General features: G+C 41.9%; 1 protein-coding gene across 1 annotated transcript in view; it reads left to right on the forward strand.

Moving 5' to 3' along the window:
* Nucleotides 1–10182: 10182 nt before the first annotated feature.
* Nucleotides 10183–26642, forward strand: part of TRAF3IP1 (TRAF3 interacting protein 1) — a 43712-nt gene continuing 27252 nt past the window's right edge. Inside the window, exons 1-6 of the mRNA XM_009900454.2 lie at nt 10183–10337; nt 11169–11237; nt 15811–15972; nt 18638–18775; nt 18933–19412; nt 20482–20556. Coding sequence (XP_009898756.2) covers nt 10215–10337; nt 11169–11237; nt 15811–15972; nt 18638–18775; nt 18933–19412; nt 20482–20556 — 1047 coding nt within the window. The 5' untranslated portion in view covers nt 10183–10214. The remainder of the gene's footprint in view (nt 10338–11168; nt 11238–15810; nt 15973–18637; nt 18776–18932; nt 19413–20481; nt 20557–26642) is intronic.

Genomic DNA, 26642 nt, shown 5'->3' on the forward strand with positions numbered 1-26642 from the left:
GTTCAGAATTTTCTTTGAGCACAGCTAATACTGATGTTTATAATGGGATTCACAACATATTTTGAATGATTAGGTGAAAATGGAATGGTGGAAGATAACACACGAGCATTTCTGTGTAGTGGCATCTAACGTGTGTGCCTTTTATGACTGGGAACTTGTGCAAATGAGTTGCTGCAGCAGGTCAAGTCTATCAAAGCACACTGCAGAGCCCTGTTGAGCTGCACAAATGCCCAGAAACCTGTTCTGAAATGAGCCTGAAATATCCTTATTTAAATCTGTGCTAATGAGAGGCTGAGTCACTTTTGGGGACTGCTGTAAACCTTTAAACCTGTTTCCCCTATGTGTAGAAGATACTGTAGTAGTAGATGCCAGTACAGCAGACTACTAGTTTTGGATAGTGTGAGAAGAGCTTTCATTTGTCTTTTCTACGGTAACAATATTCTGGTGTTTTAGACTGCTTCAGGACAAAACCTGACACTGTCAGCTATCAGTGGAAAAAAAAGCAAGAGAGTCCCAGGCACCTTGAAGCATATGATTTTTATTTATTTCTCTGCAGATCTTCAAATGCAGCAGGTGCTTCTGGGCTTGCTTAGGCTGATTGATTCCAGAAGGGGATATTTTTATTTCCCCACTCTTTGGGTTGTAGGTTGGCTTTACATGAACCTTGAAATCCTAGTTTTATGGATGGATTTTCTGACTAGGTGAGGGCAGCCAATTGCTTTCCCCATCTTTCTTTGAGTCACCTTCTTCCATATCAAGTGTTCTTGTGGTGCCAGGGTTTACAGAAATGCTTACACATGCTGGTTACTGAGGTAAGCAGGAATGGTTTGTGTTTGCAGGTTGTTCCATTGCATTGCACTTGCTGTCACTTTAATCCCTCCAGCTGCTTGCTGGACAGCTGTACTGAGCTCAGCCTCTCACCCTGCCTTTCATAACTCGCGTCTCTTCTTGAAAACACAACGTTTGGAGAAATTTAAATATGGATTGCAAACACTAATGTGAGAATTTTAGTATGTGCCTTTGTTGAAGTGTAATGTAGCAGCGCCTGCACTGAACCAATCTTGGATTATATCTGATGTTGGCTCAAAATGCATTTCTTTTTTTCCTTAAAACTACTGTGGGTCATTCCACAATGAGAGAGCTCATTAAAAATGGGGGTGGGGAGAGGGAACACCTTTTTACAGCAGAGTTTTTGTGATGCCACAGTCTATGATGGTTATATTCTAAAGCCTGGAAAAGCTTTCATCTTTATTTTTCAGGTGTTCCTCAAAAAATAAAGAGTCATTTCTGTATGTCTGGTTGACTTGCCTGTGCGGCCCGCTGAACGTGGATCAGAAATGGCAACAGTTGGTTTCTAACACTGGATGGGGCACAGCCTTCATTAAGCTTTAATTTCCAAATCTGTTCCTAACAGAGCATTCCCATCTCTCTGACAGAAGCTGCACCAATCTGGCTGGGGCTGCACTGTGCAAGGACCCGGGTCAGCTGGAGGACTGGGATTTGGATGCAAGTTAAAATTACTTTTAGGTTGTAGGGCTTTCTCCTGGTTTTTAGGAGGCATGACCTGGTATTTACGTGCCATTATTTCAGCTCCTAGTTTGTTTGCAAATGCATAATCTGGGTTGTTTTGCAGTTAGCATAAATCATCTAGAGGGCTGTGGCTTTGCACAGAGTTAAACACAAATTGCTCCTGGTGCAGTCTGTGTTCAGCTCTAGCAATCTGTGAGAAAATGGTGGGGTTTCTTTTTACTTCCATTATAACTCATACTAGTTCACCTAATTACTGAGCAGGAGGAAGTAGCCTATATACAGTTGCTCTGTTCCAGACAAAACAATTCTCTCAGTGTAGAAAGCAAAGTCGATCTTGCTCACTTCAGTCCTTCCTCAGCAGCCACTGAACAGAACCATTGCATTGTGAAGGGTGTTGCTGCTACATAATCCAAGAAGGAGGAGCAATGGCATAGGGGAATGTAACTGGGACCAGTGAGTGGTGGCACAGGGGTTTCAGGCTGCATTCAGGAGAAGCTCCATGCTTGAGGGACTTGCAGTTTTGCCTATTTCCCTGAAGCTTCCACAAGCGAAGGGATGTGCCAGGAGTGGCCTACAGCGTGGTTAGCTGCAGTTATGGGACTTTGCCAATGCTTCTGCTGACATGGCCTTTAACTGAGGAGTTATTCTTCAACCCTTAACATAACTAAGGCTACAGCATCTGGATGAAATAATGCTGAGTTTGTATGCAAGGTTAGAGACACCAGGAGGATCGAGATGCTAGTCCCAGAGTCACTGGCTGGAAAGCAACAATTTATCTGACTATTAGACTGTTAAGGCTGATTGGCCTTTGAAGAGTGTAGATCTTACTAGCTGGTGGGTTTCTAGCTAAGAAAGTATTTGCTTTGTGGTTAACAAATCTATAAATTCCTGCATTTCAAAGCTTGGCTGTACTCAGATGGTGATCAGGAGGGCTTAAACACCTGCTTTTGCTAAGATTTCCTTGCTCATCACTGGGGAAGAAACATGTTTAGAAAAAAAATAAACCAGAGCTAGCTGTAGGCTGTGTTGCATGCTTCCTTGCTGCCTGGTTTTACAGGGGTTCAGTGATTGTTACTGGTTCCAGGGATTAACAACGTTTAATTTCCTGCATGTTTACTCTGCAGTAGCATCCTAGTCCTGGGCAGGCATTGCTGGCTGGGCTTTGCTGTGCCTTTTGCTCCTCTGTGCTAGCAGTAACCCCCCACACAAGTGCTACCAGGATGCTCCACTCCAACTACTCCAGGCCCCATGGCAATGCTTAGTCTATCACTGTCTTCTTGGATCTGTTCATGTCTCTTAGCTCATACCAACCCTCCTGTCTCTGCTGGGTGACCCCGGTGGCTGATCCCTCTCTTCGTTCACACTTTTATTTGCCTGCAGCTTTTCCTTGTGCAACCTGACACAGGTCTTGTCTTTCAAATTTCTCTTTAATTCCCTTTTTCCCAGTGATCAAGGGAATCACTGATCACATCTGCACACACACACAATCTTTTATTTCATGCAGAAGCTGCTGAGACCACTGTGTAATTCTGCTGCCATACAGTTCGCTGGCTGCTATCACTGCTCAGAGTAAACCCCTGCCAACAGCCTGTGCTCTTGGAACAGCTCTAGTGATTTATGTGAATTACACCTGTGCTCATAATGTCTGGAGAACTCTCATTCTTCCCCTATCCACCACCTCTTCTGCTTGTGAAGAGAAAGGTATTCATTAGCTAGCTTGGCTTTAGTTCCCATTGGATGCTCCTGACAGGTGGTGATTTTTACATTGCAAGTAGGTAGAGGAGCCCCCACAGTTTCTGTTAAACTGACACTGGACTGGGTTTCCTAATAAATAACTTGGCTAACAAACTTACTACTCCTGCAGAAAGGAGACAGCTGTGGCTATCGTGTATACATGGAGTGTGTCTTCCTCTGGGGCATATGTAGGAGTGCTAAAGGCTCTCCAGTCAGAATTTAAATGATTTGCAAATTCTTGATTTTCACATCAGGTTTGATGTGCACAGCTGGAGGCTGAGTTCATATGGTTTACAGCCAGGTAGTGGTAAGAATGACACACTTAGTTCTGCACAGCCCTTGGACAGAGTCTTTTGCATTCATCTGAAGACAGGCTTGGGGTAAGAAGCAGTATTTGGATGTTTTGACAGTGTGACATAGGCAGGACCAACCTTTTAAAGGATATGTTAGTAATTAGTTACAGGCTGTTCAGTTCCACTAGTGGAATAAAAGTGTCACGCTCCTCTTTTTAACAAACAGTAGATGCGTGATTTAAGCTCCAATTGCTAAACAATTTTGGGGTTTCCTGGTTAAGCTGTTCCCTTTGAAAAGCTGGAGCAATGTGAATTCAATGGGAACCACATAGAAAAAACACTGCTGTGATCATTGCCCTGACCCCAGAGACTCACCCACAAAGAGGCTTCAAGGGACATAATGGCCACTGGGTGCAGTGTTGTCATTGCTGCTGGAATCCTCTCAGAGTTAGTTAGCCTCTTAGTGATAGGTAACTGTCCCAGCGCTACAACTGGGCTGAACAAGCTAAGCTTCTCTCATCTACCAACAATTAACGAGTCTGTTGTGATCAACTATAGAGTTGCCATGTCCAAGCTGTCCCCTGGTATATGCAGAAACAGAAACCCTAGGCAGAAACTCAAAAATCCTGGTGACTATTTCCCCCTTGTATCAGAATACCACCTGTGGTTGGAGTATATAGAATCGCACTTCCATGTCAATGAGTGAGTGAGTGAGTGTGTGTGTGCCTGTTCTCCAAGGAGGAACTGTTAGTGTTTTGCAAGCCTTTTTGTACATCCCCAGAGAAAGTGGGAAGGGGAGGGGGGAATTCCAGATACAACTTCAAAGCTGTGCAAAGTGAATCTCTGCTGGCTTATTCCACTGCCTGCTAAACATTTTGATTAATATTTTAAAATTCAGACTTACTATCACATTGACAAAGTCCTCCTGAGCCATCTGCTGGATCTCTGGGCTAGAAGCAAATGCTTTCCTTAGAGCTAAAGGAAAGAGACATGCATTATTTGGGTGGGGAAAAAAAAACCCACCAATTTTGTATCATCTTATGTTGATCCCAAATACTCCAAGTCAATGACTGACACCACTTTCTGATGTGTACATGTCCCCCAAAGTCTGGAGGACTTTGGTTCTTGTAAAGTAAAATGCAAAAACTATTCAGTCCTTGAGAAGCTGAAAGGCTGGTGTAGGTACTTGCTTTCCCAGTGGCTGAACATGTCCTGAATGCTTATGGCTTGGCTTTGTTTGGCCATCTGTGGTCCTGCACTACAGAGGCTGGGGAAGATGTCTGCACGATTTATGATGTTTGCCTTTGGGGGAACAAATACAGAAGTTTCATAAGAAATGGTGGGGCCAGGCTTGCCTCACAAACCTCGCTTTGTTCTCAGTAGCCAAGGAGGTTGTCAAGGGATAGCAGTTTGACTTTCTTTGGCAAGAGGCCTTAGTAAGAGGAAAGTGTGCATAACAGATGGAAACAGATGCTCTTGCAGGCCAGAAGATAATTCGAGCTTTCCAATGCTGTAAACTTTTGCACTTCTGCGCTTCTTGTCTGCAGATGAAAACAGGGCACTGGAGCCATATTACAATCCTTGTGAATTGGTGAATATGAGATTGCAGAGAGAATGTTCCTCCTATCTGAGTCTCCCTGCTTGCAAGACACCCATAACCTCAAAGCCAAGGTATGAAACAATGCAGTGGAAGCAGGGCCATGCCTAGCCTTGCTGGTTTGACATCATCTATTTTCACAGCCTCTTTCTCAGGGGTTACAGCTTCCCCAAGCTTTAATCACATGCATTGATGATTTCTATGCTCCCTGGGGCCCAGGAGTAGGCAAGAAAGAGAATTAACAGAAGATCAGGGTGGGGAAGAATATAAAGGAAAAAGCTTGGTGTCTGCCTGCTCGTTTCACAGCCATATGTTTCCCCCAGGGAGATTTTGACCTACAGCACGTTACGGCCCAGAATATCTTTGTAACTGTTTTAATCTTGCGCTTTTCCCAAGGTCTCCCACATTCCCCTGCACGTGCTGGATACCGATTTTCTGAATAATTTGGAAACCAGATTTATGGTAAATAGTAAATGTATGTAAATGAGTCTTCTTGCAGAAGGATGAATATAAGCTGCTGTCTGGGAGCGCAATATGTACTCCCTGAAGTTTTGTAGTCTTTGGCGACTGCACTTCTCATGGGGAGATGCTGTGTGGCAAAGCTGGTATCAGTTCTGGAGCTGGTAATAAGAGCAAGATTCTTCAAGAATAAAGCATATCTAGAGATGCAGACAGCATGGATGTCTGCAGAACTCTAGGGCAGCTATAGGCTGTTTGAAATCTACAGTTTGCAAGACACCATTCACAACTTGCCACTCCAATTTTTCAGGCCTGTGAAGCATAAAAATTGCATCTTTGCTCCTAGGTAATTTTGTAGCATGCCAGTAGATGTTTTGCCAGTTTCCTGCTGATGTTCAGAAGCACAGTGTCTTCACAGTGATTTAAAATTGTACACTTGACATGTTGCATGATGGGCTGGGAGTAATTCTGATTGATGGTTGATAACAGCTGAAAATATATGGGACTACTGGACTAAATTCCAAATTCCACATTGACTAGCTGCTCAAAAGGCAAAATATGGCTTTTAAGAGATGGTAGTAATTTAAAAGGTAAACAAATCCAGAGCTGTTTAAAGAAGGAGATGGGGTTAGGGAGTTCAAGAGAACGGAAGGCTGTCTCCCAAGCAAATGTCATTGTTTCTACATCTTGGGCTGTTTCTGTGGATTTGGTTTTGTTGCTGTTCTTGATGTTAGGGTAAGGGGTACTGTGAGAAAGTTTATTTCTGCCTGAAGAGCTGATTTTAATGTAAACTCCCAAATCTTACGCTGTGGAGATCTTTGGAGAAATCTCTGCTTGGTTTAGAATGCTACATGTTTACAAACTGGTTTCCCATTGCCTTTTCTAAAAGCCTTAAAACTGAGAAACCGGTGATGCATGAAAGCCTGCTAATATTTATCATGGTCAGCCACAAAAAAGCTTGTTCTAAGATAATGCAATCAGAGTGTTTTTCCTTCATACTGTGTCCTGATAATGGTATCTTCAGGTCTGGACTAGATGTGTCTGAAATGGGCAGTGGGTGCTTTTTGTTGTCAAGTTACATCTATATTCTACAGCAGTGTGTTTGGTAGCTCAGCTGATAGGAATTGGAAACTGCACATAAGCATGTGTGTGCATAAGCTACTGAGTTCATAAGATTATTTGAGACAGGAAATAGTATCCTGCTGTTAATGGTAGACAAAAAGAAACAGAGGTAAGGAGCTTCACATTCCCACTGCTGGGCCTAGAACATTTGGCTAGCAGTATGTACCATGGTGCCATCTTGCTGCTTTCCAGCCTCTTTCTGCAAATAAATTCTGCTGTATAAGTCCAGGCAGTGGCTGGAAGGGTCAGAGGCCCATGCCATGGGAGGAGAAAAATCTTAGGGGAAAAGGCAGTTGTGTTGATGTCCATTGCTGCTTGGAATGGTCATGAAGTGCTCAGAGCAGTTAAAATTCTCTGCCACTCATCTGATGTTGGGCTGGCTTTTAAGCACATGTTGGAGGACAGGCTGTGGGAGCTGGAAAAGGGAAAGCTCTGGGGAGACCTTATGGTGACTTCCAGTACCTGAATGGGGCCTACATGAAAGCTGGGGAGGGACTTTTTACAAGAGCTTGTGATAGGATGAGAGGCAACGGATAGAAGCTTGGAGAGGGTAGATTTACACTGGATATTAGAAAGAAAATCTTTAAGGGTGGTGAGACACAGGAAGAGGTCACCCAGGGAGGTTGTAGATACCCTCTCCCTGGAGGTGTTCAGAGCCGGGTTGGATGAGGCCTTGAGCAACCTGGTCAAGGTGGGGGTGTGTTAGTACTAGATATCTTTAAGGTCCTTTGCAACTGAAACCATTCAATGTTTGATGATCTGTGAATCTTCTCCTGAGCTGTTTGGAGCCCTGCTTTTGCTCTTACTGCTATTGTGTGGTCAGCTAAATTTCCTGTTGACATTTTCAGAATTGGCCTCAGCTTGCCCAACATTGGAACAATTCTAGTGTAAAGTCCTCAAAAAGACTAAGTCTCCAGACTAAAGTTATTTAGTTTATGGTCTTAGGGTACTTCTTTCAATTCCAGTGCTTCCCTTTAAGTCCACAGGGATTTGTGGAGACTTTGTAGGTTGCTAGCTTTTTGTTCTTAAGTTAAATTGAGCTGTGCTTCCTTGGGGTACTACCTTTTCATCAAAATGAACATGCCAGAGGCCAAATTTAACTTTTTCAAATTTAATTCCTTCTTAAGCATCTCACACACTTTTTGGAGAGTCAGTGGCAGAAATCCAGATAAATCACATGATTCCAAAAAAAACAATCATCTTCCCCAGAGCAGCTTCTTCCCAGTCTTCTTGCATCCTCTGAGACTTGTTCTGATGCCCTTAGATGTAGAAGCTGTCAACACCTCCTCTTCTTCCCAGGCTCACCAGATCGTGTAGTCACAGCCTGTCTGTGAACCTCATCAACCAACCAATGTTTCAGGATGGAAGAAGACAGAAAATGCTTCCCTGCAACCACTTACTCTCAGGAGCCCAGGGGTAATTGCCCTTTCAGAGTGGAAGCACCCACTTCCCTTCCTCTGCTGAAGAAAAGAACCTCTTTCCTTGCTTCAACTAGTACCAGATAAATGTGCTTTGTGTCTCTTTTTGTTCCTGAACCTGATTAATTCTTCTAGGGTTGTTTAGCAAGGTGGGTGAGCTGGAGCTGTAAGGTGAAGCACAGCAGCCCAGCACCATGCAGCCCTATTGAAGTTCAGCATTCAAACATTAATGGTCACAACCGGCCAAGCAGAAAGGCAGCATTTTTTTTGTTAGCTTCCCAGAGATTGGCAGTGGCATAAGGCTGGTGCACAGCTAGGTTTTTGCTTGTCAGTGAGGGCTGTGGACAAAGCAGACTCTAGGGAAGGTTTACTACACTGCCTGGTTGGACTGAGCCTGGAGGAGATGAGAATGATGCAAGGTGTCCTGTGTACTTTAATGGTCACGGCCTGGCTTTGCTAGGGAGTGTAACTGGACAATCCTGACATTTACCACCTCCTCTCCTGTTCTTCACTTGTACTACTTCTTGAACATTCAATAAACCAAACAAACACAAACCACAAAACCAATGAAAGCCAGAGAAAAGGATGGTGAGGGGAGACCTTATAGCTGTCTATAACTATCTGAAAGGAGGTTGTAGCAAGGTGAGGGTCAGTTCTTTCTCTCAAGTAACAGGCCTGAGGACAAGAGGAAACACCCTCAAGTTCAGTCTTGGAAGGGTTTACAGTAAATATTAGGATTTGTTTTTTTTTTACTGAAGGACTTGTAAAACATTGAAACAGGCATCCCAGGGAAGTGGTGGAGTCACTATGATAGAATTGTTAGGGTTGGAAGGGACCTCAAGGATTATCTAGTTCCAACCCCTCTGCCATGGGCAGGGACACCTCACACTAGATCAGGTTGCTCCCAGCCACATCCCACCTGGCCTTCAAAACCTCCAGGGATGGCGCTTGCACCACCTCCCTGGACAACCTGTTCTTGTGCCTCACCACCCTCATGGGGAAGAATTTCTTCCTAACATCCAATCTGAATCTACCCATTTCTAGTTTTGCTCCATTCCCCCTAGTCCTATCATTACCTGACACCCTAAAAAGTCCCTCCCCAGCTTTCTTGTAGGCCCTCTTCAGATACTGGAAGCCATAATAAGGTCTCTTCAGAGCCTTCTCTTCTCCAGACTGAATAGCCCAAACTCTCTCAGTCTGTTCTCATTGGAGGTGCTCCAGCCCTCTGATCATCTTTGTGGCCCTTCTCTGGACATGTTCCAGCATGTCCAGATCTTTCTTGTAATAGAGGCTCCAGAACTGGACACAGTACTCCAGGTGGGGTCTCACCAGAGTCGAGTAGAGGGGGAGAATCACCTCCTTTGACCTACTGGCTATGCTTCTCTTGATGCAGCCCAGGATGTGATTGGCTTTCTGGGCTGCCGGTGCACACTGCTGGCTCATGTTGAGCTTCTCATCCACCAACACCCCCAAGTCGCTGCCCAGCCTATATCAGTGCTTGGGATTGCCCTGACCCGGATTCAGGACCTTGCACTTGGTCTTGTTGAACCTCATAAGGTTGGCTTGTGCCCACCTCTCCAGCCTGTCGAGGTCCCTCTGAATGGCTTCCCTTCCCTCCAGCGTGTCTGCTGCCCCACACAGCAAACTTGCTGTGGGTGCACTCAATGCCACTGTCCATGTTGCCAACAAAGATGTTAAACAAGACTGGAGGTCTTTAGAAATCCCTGAAGGTATTTAGAAAACTTGGAGCTGTGGTGCTGAGAGACATGGTTTAATAGGGGCCTTGACAGTTCCGGGTTAAGGGTTAGACTTGCTGATCTTGAAGGTGTCTTCTAACCAAAACGCTTCTGTGCGTCTAGGGCCTTTTAGCTCAGCCCAGGGCGTGTGAAGGCAGGGCCGGGCCTAACCCGGCCTCGGGGCCCGTTGCTAGGGCCGCGTTGTGCCCAGCAACGGCTCACCCGCTCTCTGCGCTTGCGCACTAAGGCGCCTTACGCCGCAGGGCAGGCTGGGAATGCTCGGAGCCGCCGGGGGCGGCGGCGGCGGCGCGGTCCCGCTGCCGCTATGAACGAGGCGGTGGTGCGGCGGACGCAGGATTCCTTGGGCAGAGTTATCCGCAAGCCGCCGTTGACAGACCGGTTGCTGAATAAGCCGCCTTTCCGCTACCTGCACGACGTGATCACCGAGGTGGGCCGGGAGGCGGCCTGCGGGTCCCCTCCGCTGTTGCTAGGCAACAGGCCTCCCCGCGGGCTCGGCTGCCCCCTGGCGGACGGGGGTGTGGCTATGGCGCGTGAGGGGTGTCCCCCAGATGTGGGGCTGGGGGATGCGCTGCCGAGGGTACCCCCGGCGCTCTGAGCTCTCCTGACCCCGGGAAGGTGGGGATCCCGTCGTCACCTTGCCGGGCCCTTGGGCCCGGATGCTGCACAATGTGCACTGCTACAGGAGTACGCTTCGGGTAGCGAGTAAATCTCGGGGGCTTTAGGGGAGTGAGTAGATCTCGGGTGATTTAAGGTAGCGTAGTGGTTAAGATCAGACATAGTATCTGTCTCTTTTCCTCAGACTGCTCTGTGTTTAATCTTTCACTAAACCTGCTAGTAGGTTGTTTTTTTCCCCTGTCAGTAAAAAAAAACCCAAAACACAGTCTTAATTTTTATGTTCACTAAGCTGCTGCTTTTATATATAACCACATATGAAGAAGTCAGTAAGAGAATAATATAGCACTGTAGTTAAAATACATATACTGATATTTGTGTTGTGAATTTCCTGGGTTCACCAACCACCAAGGTTAAAGATGGAATTAAATAGGAAAGGAGGCCAGAGTTGTAAGGAAGGATTAGGTCTCATGGTTCCAGAGCATGTTCAGAGACACAGCAGACCTCTAAACCTCCTCTGGAAATAGTTCTAAATGAGATACCACCTCAGCAAATAAATCCAACATATTTCTTACTGCCATGCAAGCTTTATTGAACAGAGGCCTTCAAAGTGTTTTTAACTTTCCCCATTTCTTCTGTTCTGAAGGTAATTAGAGTGACAGGTTTTATGAAAGGACTTTACACGGATTTTGAATTGAAATCAGATAATGTTAAGGTGGGTATGAAACTTACTTCTCTAACTTTAATATTAGTACTCTTTGAAGCTTGCCACATGGTACTTTTGCCCTTTCTGCATTTGATGTCAAGGATGTGTCTGGTTTTGTGAAGAAATTGCACAAGCTGTTGCCTATTGGTTACATTACATGAGGTGAACACCTCTAGATTGCATTTGTGGGTGTGACAAATACACTGTTGTATGTAGAGACCTGTTTCTATACAAATCTCAAAACAGGAAGTGTTAATCAATGGCCAGGTCTAGGTTTCCAAAATACTTTTCTATTATTGTTATGATTGCTTTGAAGTAGTTAGGCACTGAGAGTCACAAACACTAGAAATCTACATGCAGCTTTTTCAAGAGTCTTGTGGTTTCTCAGTGGGATGTATGGTTTTATATGTATTGGTATATATGCATGTGTATCTCTGTAGACATACATATTTATACTCTGTGCACATGCATACAGTATTTGCTTAGTATCCCACAACTTGCTGAGGCATTTGCCTAGTATGTGTATTCCACAGAAGGTTTATTAGAGACACGAGTGGCCAATTACTGAAAGAGTATGGAAGTTAATGTTATTTCTGAATAATCTTAAGTACAAGGGTGCCTCCAGTTGCTGTTTGTTACTGTTGTACTCTGTGCCTTGTTGCTGAACTGTTGTTGACTCCAGCTACCAATTTAACTGGAAACTGGGCTCTCATTCATGGGCAGTGTTTGTGTGTTGCTAGTTAGCATCCTCTGTTGCAGTTGTTTAACATAGCAACTGAAAGTGTGAGGTTTGTGATCTGAGCTTCTCGTCCCTGCAGCCCTTTGCATGGATGTTTTATGCACTTGCAGCTAATGATCAGCCTGATATATACATTTTTTTCTGTGACTGTCCTTATTGTCATGATAACTAAAATCTGAGTTAATTGTTGGTGTTTATGTTGGTACTGTTCATGCTGAACCTTGTCAACAGGTTCTGTGATGAAGAGCAGCTTAGCACATGCTGCCTCTTCTTGGGAGACCAGCATGCATTTTATTTGGGAATCAAAAAAGTAGATTTCCTATCAAGTCCTGAGTAGGTCTTTATATCTCTACACTGGTATCTGTGAAGTTGCACCAATGATGAGTACCTCTGTGAATGCTTCTTTCACATTCTGTGACATCATGGTTTTCAAGAGTTGAAGCAGAGGAGATCAAAATACTGTAGTGTGGGGCAAAACCTCTCCAGCTTGCACTGCTCTTTTCAAAACACTGATCAGGAGAAAGACTTGGCTCTCCTAGGATGCTTCCTTACTGTGATCTTTGTTGGAGCAGTAAAAAATCAGGAGTGTAGTCTTCATACAGAGGCCAAAATTCCCCACAGTCTGAGAGGAGCAGCCAGAGTCCCATTTGTGGGTAGCTATATATATTTCCATGTGAGCATAATCTGCATTATGTTACTCTAGGGAATGATACTCATCTGGTGTGATGGTCTGGCAGTAGATGCAGAGACTTGGAATGAGCAGGATGCTTTCAGAAAAAGGTCTGTGCCCACTGTAAACAGTCCTAGTGCAGCATGCAGTCCACAGTCCCAAATAGCTGTGGGCTGGGAAAAATTGACAGGTGCTTTGCCAGCTGACTGTACTGTTGCAGCTTATGAGGTACACAGAGTGAAGTTAGAATCATAGAATTATTTAGTCTGGAAAAGATCTTCAAGATCATCAAGTATCACCATTAACCTAACAGTACCAAGTCCACTGGTAAACTATATCCCTAAGAACTGCATTGTAATACCTCCAGGTATGGTGACTCCTCCAGTTCCCTAGGAAGCCTGTTACAAACCTTTTGGTGAATAAATTTTTCCTACTGTCCAACCTGAATATCCCTTGGTGCAACTTAAGGCTGTCTCCTCTTGTTATGTGGGAGAAGAGACCACCCCCAGTGCACTACAACCTTCTTTCAAGTAGTTGTAGTCAGAGATATGGGCTCTCCTGAGCCTCCTTTTCTCCAAGCTAAACAAACCCAGTTTCCAAAGCCACTCCTTGTATGACTTGTTTCTTAGACCCTTCACCAGCTTTGTTACCTTTCTTTGGATGTGCTCCAGCACCTCAATGACCTTCTTGTAGTGAGGGGCTCAAACCTGAATCCATTACTCAAGGTTTGGCTTCACCAGTGATGAGTACAGGGGAACAATCTCTTCTTTAGTTTTCCTAGCCACACTAATACAAGCTAGGACATTATTGACCTTCTTGGCCAGCTGGTTATGCACATGTATGTTCAGTAGCTGTCTTAATTTCTAGTTTCAACTTGCCTCTCTCACCTGTACATACCTGTGGGGTCCTAAAACTCCCACTATTTCTTCTGTGCTACCTTTAATGTCCCCACCTTTGAGTTAGCACATATGGAATGGATGGCTGGTCTCCTCCTGTGTGAAAAGATGTCAGAAGGAGGCTGGAGGCTTCTCACAAACTGAATCTGGCCTGCAGGGCCTGAATGTAGACCTCACTGAATTTTGGTTTGTTTCAGGGGTGAGTATTGTAGCAATCAAATGGAAAGAGAGATGTAAGAGGAATTTAAAGCATGAGGATCCCTGAATGGTTGGGACTTCTCTGAAAGAAGTTAATCTCTTCTACCAGCTATGTTGGGCAGCGTTGCTGTCTGTATCAGAAAGGTTCATCTTGTTGAGTCTGGTAAAAAGTTGTTCTCTTATAAATGGAAAGATTGGGTATTGGACTTACTCCTTTAATCTTTTACATCAGCTTTGTATATGCATATACACACACACACAAAAAAAAAAGTGTTTGTATTTTGATATAGAGAGAGTCCCACCACTTGAAACAAAGGAGTTATGTTTGGTTTTGGTATTTTTTCTGAATGTACCAAATAAAAATATTTTTCTTAAGCTCCCCACAGTGTTCCAGGTATCTATTTTGACAGAATTTTGTTCACTGACGGTAGGTAGGAGCTGTAGATTTCTCATTAGGTTCACAAGAATGTTTTCTCTGCACAGAATACTACACTGATAACAAAACTGCTGAAAACATCAAGGATGTGGGAGGAATTTTTGGTTCTTTACTTGAAAACATGTTTGGTTTAAAGTCATGTCCCATCTCCTTCCCTAAATTAATAGATTGCAAGGATGTTGATAGAAGGAGGTTGCAGTATATCCTTCCTTTCCTTTTCTAGTTCTGAATGGAGGGAGTACTGGTGGAGATGCAGTGCTCCTGATTTCAATGGAGACAATCTAAAAATCTCAGCTATGTGACAGTTGTTTGTTTTAATCCATTTGGAAGAGCCAAAGACAGGAAGCACACTGACTCTGGAGACCATCTTCTCACATGTGTAACTGTCATTTACATTCTTGCAGCAAAACCCACGTCTTGGTCATGAGCAGCTCTGTTAAGCTCCAGTGCCACAGGAATAGATATTGCTATGAGAGTGCCTTGCTCTGCTGAGGAAATACTAACTTCTGTTGCTTCCTACATCTGTCTAATTTAATTGGATCTGGGCACCTGGGACAGTAAGCGCCATGCAAAGTCAGGTGTTTTACTGGATGATGACAACTGCCTCTTTCCTGAATGAATAGAAATGGTCTGCTTTTCAGTTATCAGTTTGAATGCAGTAGTTTTATATCCTTTTGAACTGATGCCTATTAAAACGTGCAGACAGAATTCTTCTCACATGGTTTACTTTTTAACAAGCTAGAAAAATACTTCATTTATCTCTGCTCATGACTGTAAAGGATGAGTGAGTAAACTCCTGTGCTGGGCCTAGTAAATACTCCTTGAATTTTAGTATGTTTTATTAATAAAAACTTTATTTTTTTTTCCCCCTCCCCCTGAGTATTATGCAGCTGCAGAGACTTCACACCATGATTTCATTCTCTGGGCCAGGAACCCTCCAATAAATTTTTACTTGGTGGGGGTTTGTTTATTTTGTCTTTCTTACAACTTTGCATAATCACCAAAAGCCATCATCTCTACTGAAGGGCACTTGGGCCAAGTACAATTATAAAACACAGCTGGTAATTGTGGAGATAAAAATATGTGCCTTTATCTCATTCCCATCATCTTTCATATGTTTTCTTTACTCACTGTTAAGTCTGGTTTGTAAAGTATGTGTACTAGCATGTAAGTCCCTCAGTTTAGATTCTCAGTCCTGTAACTTTGGGATTTCTCTGCTGAGAAGTACTCAAAGCAAGATCTGTCCTTCTCAGCAATACCTGCTGTAACAATCCCACTGTAACCCTTTACTAATCCCTTTGGTAATACTTGCATGATCTGTTAAACAAAGCTTTAACATACACTCTGTGAAAATAGGGTGCAAAAAGACTTACAATGGTCTTAAAAAACACTGAAGCTAAACGATAAACATATTAAAAAGTCAAAGTTATACTGTCACTTTGGTTGTTCCAGTTCAGTGCTCATCCATTATCAAAGCTGTCATTTCTTGGCCAGAAATAAATTAACTATAAATCACGGGCAGCCCTCTTCTTGACTTTACAAACCAGATGCTTTCTGCAAGTATCCTTCCCATCAGAGTCTTTGGGTGGCACATGGAATTTTTTTGAAGTCTCAATGTTATTCCTTATTTCCTCTTTTATCAGGATAAAGATGCCAAAATCATCTTCCTTCAGAAGGCAATCGATGCTGTGGTAATGGTAACAGGAGAGCCACTGTCAGTAAAACCAGCACGTATTGTGGCTGGCCATGAACCTGAAAAAACCAATGAATTTCTTCAAGCAATTGGGAAGTGTTGCTTAAACAAGGTGTGACATCATACATGTTTTATACATATAGTGATATGTTACCAGGGCTTATTTGCAGCAGACTTCATCAGCACTCATCTGCTGTTTTTATGTACACAAAATAAACATTGTGTCACTACTTACAGTAATGTATAAAGAGAGAGAGTGTAAGACCCTTAGCAGAGTGTGAGCCAGAAAAAAATTGTTCTGGATATTTTAGGGCTTTTGATGTACACTGGGTTTTATTTTTCACCTTGTTCCTTGGCTATTTAATGACATGCATAAGACTGGAGGAAGAATATGAAGCTTCAGAACTTTGGCAACTTTTGGCTGCAAATATGTTAATTATATGAGCAGATAGAATAGAATAGAATAAACCAGGTTGGAAGGGACCTTCGAGATCATTGTGTCCAACCTATCATCCACCTAATCAACTAAACCATGCAACCAAGCACCTTATCAAGTCTCCTCCTGAACACCTCCAATGATGGTAACTCCACCACCTCCCCAGGCAGCCCATTCCAATGGGCAATCACTCTCTCTGTGTAGAACTTCTTCCTAACCTCCAGCCTAAACCTCCCCTAGCGCAGCTTAAATACTAGCACCTTTGTTTTTATTTCCTTTAAAATTGCAGTAAAATCTGTAATTCTGTAACAAATAATTTTTCCAATGTATTACTTTTTTAATTTTTATTTTTTTTAATACGGAAATGCAGAAAAGGAAAAATTTGATAACCTGTTAAAAAAACCTGCAGGCACAATTCTTGAAATGATTGCTGCATTCTTAAAGTAACTGTTTCATTAAAAGTAATGGGGATTCTTTGCTGATAGGTGTTAGGCTTTTTTCAGGTTGGACTTGATGATCTTTGAGGTCTCTTCCAACCTTGGTGATTCTGTGAAATACAAAATACTAATTGAACCCCTTGAATTAATGTGTGTGAAGGAATTGTGTATGCTTAACCATGAACTATTGCAGTGTTTACAAGCCTTCTGCAAGTTCAGTTTGGATTATCTTTGTCTGATAATCTACTAATTTAAATTTATATTTGTTTTTATTAGCCAAGTGCTATGAGCTTCTTCCTTATGAATTGCTTGAGGCTAGCAAAAGGGAAGTTGATAAATACATGCAGAGAGTGGAGGAGTTAGAAAATGTGCTTGATGGAACAGCTTTGTAGAACATTGTGGTGAGATTTACTATCCAGACTATATAGTCTACCCAGTTAGCTAAGATAATTAGCACCTTGGCTTTTGTTGTACTTGATGTGCATTGTGGCAGATTTTCTTCCATCTCTAGCTTGATACTTCCAGTGCTGGGCTGAGTGCAATGCTTGGAGTTAGGTAGTTCAGGCAAATGTTGCTAATGTGCAGAAGGTTGTGCTCAAATGTGAAAACCCACAAAAATTCATAGTTTTGCATTTACAAGCCAGGAGAGAATCAGGAGTCAACCCCCAGGGCAATATCAGTTTTAGTGATTTAAAAGCTATTCCTGTTTCAGAAGGGAGAATTCCCTAGCAATGTGATCACTTTTTTTTTCTGTTAATGTAATCAAACTCTTTGCTACTTGGAGGTGAAAACATGTTAATTTGTTGTCTAAAAGACCTAATAATAACTGTCATCTTAACAAATTAACTAGATGCAGAAGCTTTTAAAACAGTGTAACTGCAGCTTATTGAAAGTCATTCTTAATGTAGTTTTCTTTAGTGACTGTTGCTGACTGAGCAAGTATTAGGTGAAAGTGAAGTGACTTAAGAGTGGAGGCAAATACAAACCAAGGTGGTTTTGAGAGTGTTTAACCAATCCAGCAGTCATGGTACAAGGATTTGTCAGTCATTTACCTTACCGTTTTGAAAAATACTGAAGTTGCAATGAGAATTGCTGTTGTGCTATAGTACATTAAAAGCACCATGTAGTTTTATAGCTCTAGTACATGTAAACAAATTATTACAGGAGTTGCAAGTGGATGTTTGGCACAAGAGCTCAAGAGAGGTGATTCTGTCCCTCTGTTGCATGCTTGTGAGACCCCACCTGCAGTGCTGTGTGCAGCTCTGGGACCCCTGACATAAGAGGACGTGGACCTGTTGGAGCAGGTCCAGAGGATGATCATGAGGCTGGAACACCCCTGCTATGAGAGACTTGGGTTTGTTCATCCTGGAGAAGAAAAGGCTTTGGGGAGATTTTATTGTAGCTTTTCAGTACTTAAAGGTGATCTGTAAGAAAGCTGAAGATGGGCTTTTTACAAGGGCATGTAGTGACAGGACACGAGGTAATGGCTTTAAACTGAAAGAGGGGAGGTTAAGATGAGATACAGGGATGAAGCTCTTCACCATGAGGGTGATGAAACACTGTAACAGGTTGCTTAGAGAAGTTGTGTATGCTTCATCCCTGGAAGTGGTCAAGGCAGGTTGGTGGGAGCTCTCGGCAACCTGGGCTAGTGGAAGGTGGCCTTGCTCACTGCAGTGGGGTTGGAACTAGATGATCTTTAAGGTCTCTTCCAAACCATTCCATGATTCTTTGATTACTATTGTGAAAGAATGTTTCCCAAAGAATGTTTCCAAAGGAACAGAAATAGAAATTTAATTAAAACAAAAAGAAAACTTGCACCAGTCATGTTAATTGCAGTTAGGAAGAAAGGAGATATTGAATAACATAATTTACTTGTTTCAGTGATGACTTCCTATTCATTGCAGCTGTCCAGTGATGCTGCTGTAAAACAGATCTTAGCTGGGGAAAGAGCTGATAAAGGGAAGCCTCCATCCTCTAAATCTCGAGATAAAGAAAGCAAAGACTCCAAAACAGAAGAACAAAAAAGCCATAGAGATAAAGAGGTAGGCATTTGCAACTTTTGTGGGGTACAGGGACTACCACTCTTTGTGCTTTGTTTGCTTGGCTGTGTTTTTAGTGTGCATATTTTGTTGTATAAAGTAGCTGAGTGATAGAGTTACTGTTTATCAGAATTAATTTTAGCTTTTGCTTTCCTTTTAGGGTAGAGGAGGCACTGAACTTAAAGAGAGGGGCTCAAGCAAAGACAGAAAACCCAAAGGAGATTTGAAAGAGCGTGAAGAGAGAGAAAAGGAAAGTGAAAAACAGAAGGACAATGAAGACACGAGACACAGACACAAAGGCTCTGAAAGAGACTCTTATAAGGAAGGAGAAAAACAAGAAAGGGAAAGAAGAAAAAGCAGAACATCCAAAGAAGGAAGAGAAACAGAAAATAACAAGGGGAAAGGAGACAGAGAACGAGAAGATGATCTTGAACATAATAAAGGACAAGATAGAGACAAAAAAAATGAAGGAGGAAGAGAAAAGGACAGACTGAAAGGAAGAGACAAAGATAAGACTAGGGACAGAGAACGAGAGAAGGATAGAGCTGGAGGAAAAGACCGAGAAAGGGATAGGCAGAGGGACAGAGAAAAAGATGGGGAGCATTTAAGAGAACATGGAAAAGATAAAACAGAGAAAAAGGTAATTGAAATAATGTTTAAGAGAATAACTTTCCACCTGCTGTGGCAGGGACTGAATGTTTCTTCTAATGTGTTCACATGTTAGTATTTCTGCTCATGCAGCTATGAAGTACTTTCTTTAACAGCAATTACTTCCAAGTGAAAGCGTCAGTGTGGATTTCATCTGGTGAGTGTGACTGAGGCCATTCATGTCTCTGCCATGATATATCATGACTTGACCTTGATCATCTAATAAGCAGTTTCTTTTCTGAAGTCTGCATGTTGGAATTCTCCTGATCACATTAGATTGTTTGGCAGAGAGTTGGCAGCAACTGTTGGAACTCTGTACTTCTATCCTCACGGGTCTTCCCAGAAATCCATGATGTTGTTCCAGCCATAGCTATGCCTTGGGCCAGATGGGGTTAAAGAGAGTTCCTTTGGGCTAGTCTTTACTAAGCTTACTTCTGTAGCAGGACACACAGGACAGAGTTGCACATCTGTGTTTTTGCCTGTCTCTCTAGATTAAGCTGCTTGCTTCCAGCTTGATTTCTGCACCACCACCACACACCCCCCCAGCTTGAAAGAACTAGGCTTTTGCAAGGGTGCTTTGTTTGTAGTGGACTTTGCTTATCATGTTACATCTTTGAGAAGGAATGCATCCACGCTTTCCCCATACTTAGCCCTCTTCAGTGTAAAGTCTTAAACTACCTTAAGGCCATCTCTTCATTGCCTTTCATTTTGTTGTTCCTTTTCTCTCCTGTTCTCCTTTTCTGATCTGTGAGCTGGTTCATGGTAGAAGTTGGCATTAATAGATGTCTAAGATGCTCCTGTCAGAGGGTGATTTAATTTTGTTAGATGTAAGGAAGCATTTCTGTCACTACCTGTCTGCTGGCCTGGTATTACTTGTGGAGAACAATGTTTAACTGTGGATTTTGCTTGGTTAGTCTCTTGCACAGGGGAGGCAAGGTAAAGAAGGCAGGTAGATGGCTGGACGTTGTAATGTACTCTGTGCTCATTTCCTCTTTCACATTATTCAGGTAAATAGCTCACTGCTCAGCACACTGAATCTAAAGCAACTGCTTTCTTTTCAGTCTGCAGATTCTGAGGAATCCATGCTTAGAAAAATGCAGAGGCCAACTAAAGACAGCAAGTGCCAGCCAGATGAGGTTAGTAGTATAGAAGATCTGGCAAGGTGGATATTGAAAGTGTTGCATGTTAGAATGTTTTAGAAATCAGAAAGAGAGAAATGTAGGATTGAAAAGTAGGTAGATGAGAAATTGTAGAGCTGTAATACAGATAGATGCTTGTCTGGTTGGTTGGGTTTTGGGTTTTTTTTGGTGGGGGTGGGTTGCTTGCTCGTTTTGGGATTTTTTGTTTGGTTGGTTGGTTGTGTTTTTTCTTTGTTCTTTTGTTTTATGGTTGGTTTGAGTTTGTTTTGTTTTTCTTATATGTCTTTGATCTTGGAAATAAAATCTCCAGATTTTATTTCTGTGTTATTGATATGCTGGGTACTTCAGGAAATGTATGTACTTGTACAAGGTTTTCTGTTTATTCCTCTGAATAGTTAGTGGAAAGCTGTTAAGATTTTGGGGTTATTTTTGTACTTCAGTAGAATTTACTGGTTTGGGCCCATATGTTGCATCTGGATGATGGTGGAATAGCAACTCACTGATTGCCTCTGAACAGTAGCTGTTGCTTGTGATACTGTCATGTCTGCATCTGCTGCTTCTTGATGACCTGAGGCAATCTGGGGAATTATGGAGCCATATGGCTAAACGTTTAAAGAGTGAGACTTCAATAAATTAACCTAAAGCAGCTCGGGCTAGTTAAAAATAGGCAGGATCCCAAGTCTAGCAGGAGTCTCTGTTGAGAATCTATGGGCCACTGACATCATTGTGTCTTCTATGTGAGATGACAAATTTATAGCTATTCTTTGACTGAAATCCAACCAAACTTTTAAAATTATTGGCTCTAGGAGGGAGAGCTTATAAAATAGTTTTTAGCCTGAAGCAAATGTTCATGGCCAAGTTAAACTTCCTGCAGATTGGGTCTCTAATGGAAATTTTGAGCCTCATCCCAAACTATCGTAGTGCTCTTGGGCACCACAATAATATGCTGGGGCAGTAAAGTTTCATTTCCCGTCTTAAGTGCTTTTGGGAGTGGTTCCAAGGCATGTGGGTTTATTACTTTAAATCTAGATGACATACTTTCCTCTGCTTGCTTGCGTAACAGATGCTGCTTAGTTTTAAGGCGATGAAAACTCTTCTGACCAGTGCATGACAAATGGTCATCATCTTAAGACCGAGGGAGAGAGAAATGAAAATGTTCCAAATGAATTTTTAGAGCCAGAAAGCTAAGATAGCTGCAAAAAGTGATTTAGAGGAAATTCCTGCAATAAATAATTGGGAAGTGCATCTGATGGACTGGGGCTGATCTTCCTGTCTTCACAGTAGTTTGACAGCACAGTAACACCTCTGTTTCCAGGGATTTACCCTGATGTAAACTACTGTAGCTCCATTTAAGTCACATGTTGTTTAAACAAGTGTATTAAAAAGAAACAGCTTAGGTCTTTATGCACATGAAGAGTATTGAATCATATTTTGTATTCTCTGTTGTGTAATTAATAACTCATCATCTGTCTTTAGCTTTTATAAATATAATAGAAATGAAAACATTTGAAGCAGCCCCTCTCCAGCCGTGCACCATATGCCAGTACATAAGATCTCACCCATGCTTTTCTGCCTTAAAGGATTAACCTCCCTCTCTTTTTCCATTTGTTCCTATCATGCTCATTTACCCACCTACCCTGGCTCCTGGTCCTGCTCTCTATGTCATCACACTCCTGGCCACAGCTTCTCTTCCTTTCCAAGTTTAGTCCTACATGGCTTCATGGTGTAGTGAGCTATTTGTCTTTATCTTGATTATGATATTTCTTCCTCCATACTTGAATTAGGTCCTATATTCAAACATGCTGTCTGAAAGCATAGGAAAGGTGGGGACAATCTTTTTAGCAGAGTCCAATGTGACAAGACAAAGGTTGATGGCTTTAGAGAGGGGAGAAGTAAACTTCATATAACAAAGAAATTTTTTACACTGAGGGTAGTGAAGCATTGGCACAGGTTGCTCAGAGAGGTGGTAGAAGTCTCATGCCTGGAAACATTCAAGGTCAGGTTGAATAGAGATCTGCAAATGCCTCTGCTCACTGGAGGGGTTAGGACTAAATGATCTTTAAATGTCCCTTCCAACCCAAACCAACCTATGATTATATGATTCTAAAACAAGACATGGAAACAACATGGAAGAAAGCAGTGGGGAATGGGAACTTTTATTTCATGAGATGTCCATGGAGTTTTAGACTGAATGGCTTTTATGATGCCATTACTTTAGAAAACAAATTAATTTTGGTGTTTTTTTTCCTATTCTACATATGTAACAAAGCTATCACTTAGGGTTTTGACTTGGCTTCTATGAGATTAGGAGTCTTAAGAAGATTCTATCTTTTTTCATGTGACACTTAACTTTTCCTCCTGACAGTTATCAAAGGCCAGCTTTCAATGGCTGAATTTTTGACAAATTGACTTAAAAAAAAAAAAAAGGTATTGTTTTAGTACTAAATAAACTCTGTATGTTACCTAGCATGTAATAGTCTTCAAATGAGAGTAAGATGTTTGACTAACACATGGTAATCAGAAGGTGACTACTTGCTGCTTCGAGACTAGCTATACCACACTGTTTGTGATTAGAGCAAGATGAGTTACATTCTGTTAGCTCTCAGTCTGCCTCAGGTAAAAGTCTTCTTTAAAACAGACACTTCATAGTGTGGCTTATTGACCTTCTCAATAATAAGGATAACTGTCTTTTGACAAAAGATGATTTGGGTCATAAAGCTTCTGAGCGTATGCTGCTGTTTATATGAAAGTGGCTGCAGAACAGGTATGTCATTTACCCCTGAGGCCAAACACATTGGAAAAGTCTCTTCTATTTTACAGATGGCTGCTGAAACTCTTGGCTAAAGCTTTTTGTAATATCCTGTCACTTTTGGCCACTTCCATAATGACTTTTATTTTTGCCCTACAAACTGGAACTGGTCACTTGAATCAAGCCTCTAAGTCATATCTAATGAACTTATATTTCTGTTGGAGCTCATCTCAGCTATATAATGAAACAACTACTGAATCAAAAAAAAAGACCTAACTGCTCTAGAAGCAGCAGAGGGAATTGTTCCATGGAGATCTGCTGGATATGGCTCAAAGGTTTTTGTTCTGGTTTGCTGACTGACCCCTCTTTTTGGTTTCAGTTATTCATAACTGGCTTATATAACAGAAATCCACCATTAAAACTTATATTTTAAAAAGTGGGATTTTTCTGATAGTTCATTTTGTATTTCAAAAGTTGTAGCAGAAGCTAACACTAATGAAACACCATCTTGTGAGCCTTCATTTAACAAGATGTTTGATAATAAGTTGTATCACCACAGCAGTCAAATTGACCTTAGCAAGACCTTATTGCTATTGCACACTAATAAATTCTGCCTGCTAATAATGATAGCAGTTTTAAAAATAAACACAGACAGTTTGAGGGAAAGAGCAAAAAAAGTCTTTGAGGGATACAAATCTTTCAGTAAGAGCATTAGAAATGAGCTGTGTTTATTTGCTGAGGAATAGTCTTTTGCACAACATTGAGATATGTGTTGTATATGTAGCTGTATTTACATAACACATATAGATAAATGTAGGTTTTAAAATTTGCAGTATTTGCAGTATCCATACAAATACACTTTCTGGCACTGTGGAACTGAATCTCAAAAAAGTGTTGTGGAAGGTTGGTTGCTTACATTTCTCTTGACAGACTCGGTTCTTGTTTCTTATTAGTGAGCTATTAGTAGATCTGATTTATTAGAGAGGAAAAGATCACAGTGGCCAATTTATCACAGTATCACCAAGGTTGGAAGAGACCTCAAAGATCATCGAGTCCAACCTGTCTCCACAGACCTTATGACTAGACCATGGCACCAAGTGCCACGTCCAATCCCCTCTTGAGCACCTCCAGGGATGGTGACTCCACCACCTCCCTGGGCAGCCCATTCCAATGACAAAAGTTGTTCTACCTTGCTTGGATGTTTTTGGGTTTTTTTGTTCTGCTTTGTTGGTGCACAGAGTGGCTAGGGGTGATGTAAGCATGTACAGAATTAGTTACAGGAGCAGTATAAAATTCACTAATAGAAATTCTTCATGACATCCTTTTGTGAAGGTAGAGGTTGGTTGTTGCACAAAATGGGGGCAGAATTAGCAGTTTGGCAGGATGACTTTTCAAAGCATGTTCCTCCTCTTCACCTGCTGAAACATTCGAAATATTCATTTGCTTGTGCCTTGAAGTGGAATTCAGACTTTTAAAAGGTTAATAATGAGGACAACACAGCAGACTGGACAGTTTGCAGCAGACTGCTGTATCCTCTCCAAATAGAAATGTAATTACTCCAAACTGGGAAATGTTCATACATCCATCTAGAATTCCACTTTAATGTGTTTTTTTTTTTCCAGGATGGTGTGAGATGAAGTGTAAGATCTCTTTTTAATGGCTCCAGTGACTGCTTGTCAAAGCCTTGGAGCCTCTGAATTTGTAAGAAGAATAATGAGCTATTTTATCTCCTTTTGGAAAGACTCACATAATAAATATTGTGGAGTTCATGTTTTGTTTGCTATCATCCTGATTAAATTTTAACTTTTTACTTTGCACCTGTTGCCTGTGTGCACATGTGGCTCTACAAAAATGTTTGTAGTCACTACCTGACATAAATAAATGACTCAGTCCACCCCTCCAGAAGCCTCAGCACCTATTCACAACTCCTTCCCCACCTGTGCTAATAATTACATCACCCAAAGAGCTGCTGAAGCCTGAGTGTACCAGATGTAGCCTGCAGGCTCGTTGAGCAAGACTCTGATGGTATGTGGGCTTTATTTTTACTCTTTGCATAATGTTGTGATTCTGAAAGATGGTAATAATTATGATGAATCAAGATTAAGATTAACTACTTCAGTATTAGCTATGCATTTTGGACTTCTTTGTGCCTTCCTCTGTAACGTGCCAGTAATTCCTAAAGAGTGAGACAAAAATATTGGTAGCCCTGGTTGTGGGTCCAGTAATAACTGCAATAATTCAGTGAAGACCTGGTTTGAGCCAGAACAATGGCTTCTTTTCAGTGATTTTATTTTTCACCTAAGTCTCTTCTAAGTACCTGCACTTTCTGAAGTTAACAGCATATTTTTGAAGACGATATCTACTTCTAGAAGTGATAATGCTTGATGTTTCCAGTTACCACCAAGGATTGGTGTGCAGAAAGGCTCTTGTACTTGCTTCTATAGAGAAGGCAGAGGGGTTAATGCAGAGCTCCTGTCATCTATCTAGTGGCCAGCCCAGCCCTTAACCTTGACAACAGTGTAAGTCAAAACCAGTAACCATCCAAGCAAGACCATGTACTATTTTTTGGTGAGGCTTTCTTTTGGCTGATTGAATAACTGAAATACTAACCGTGTTACTTTAGTCATGGAGGTGAAGGAGATGCAGCTTTTGAAGGACCTAAGGTGTTGAAGGTAACTCTTGAGGAGACTGCTCACTTTCCTATAAAGTGCCTCCAAATAGTTCAACTTTTCAGTTTATCACAGTTTGCCTACTGTGATACATACTTTTCCTGTTGTTAATAAGCACGTCCCCTTTGTTGTCAAGACCTTCTGTTGAGCTCATGGTGCTTTATAGCTTATAATAAAGCAACATTTGCCTTCAAACCAAACTTATCGCTAGGTTCCTGACATGCCAGCTTCATTCATCTCATTCATGTAACTCTGTCTCCAAGACTAGTGGGTATATTGTTGTAAAGTTGTTGTTTCTCTTGTGTGGTCACCTACAGTAGCTTGAGTGAAAATACTTCCTGGTCTTCTATATTGTTAAATATGTCATAGTGTTATTTTCCATGATGGTGTGTACAGGCTATTGTCCTATATGTTAGGTATTATTTCTTATGTCTTACACACCTGACAATTTTCTCTTACGGGTTATTGGAACATACAATGTTAATATTTGCATAGAACTGGAAGAATTTGTAATTCTTGTTTATGTTATCAGTGTAGTCATCATTAGGGTTGAGAATAAATCTTGGATGCAAACCACAGGAATTGTTAATTCACACAAATTTCAGAAAAAGCAGCTGAGGAAATCCTGTGAGATGCTAAACTTTCAGGATTTTGAGAGAGATGCA

Source organism: Dryobates pubescens, chromosome 2 (genome assembly GCF_014839835.1).
Source record: "Dryobates pubescens isolate bDryPub1 chromosome 2, bDryPub1.pri, whole genome shotgun sequence".
In the NCBI taxonomy this organism is placed as follows: Eukaryota; Metazoa; Chordata; class Aves; order Piciformes; family Picidae; genus Dryobates; species Dryobates pubescens.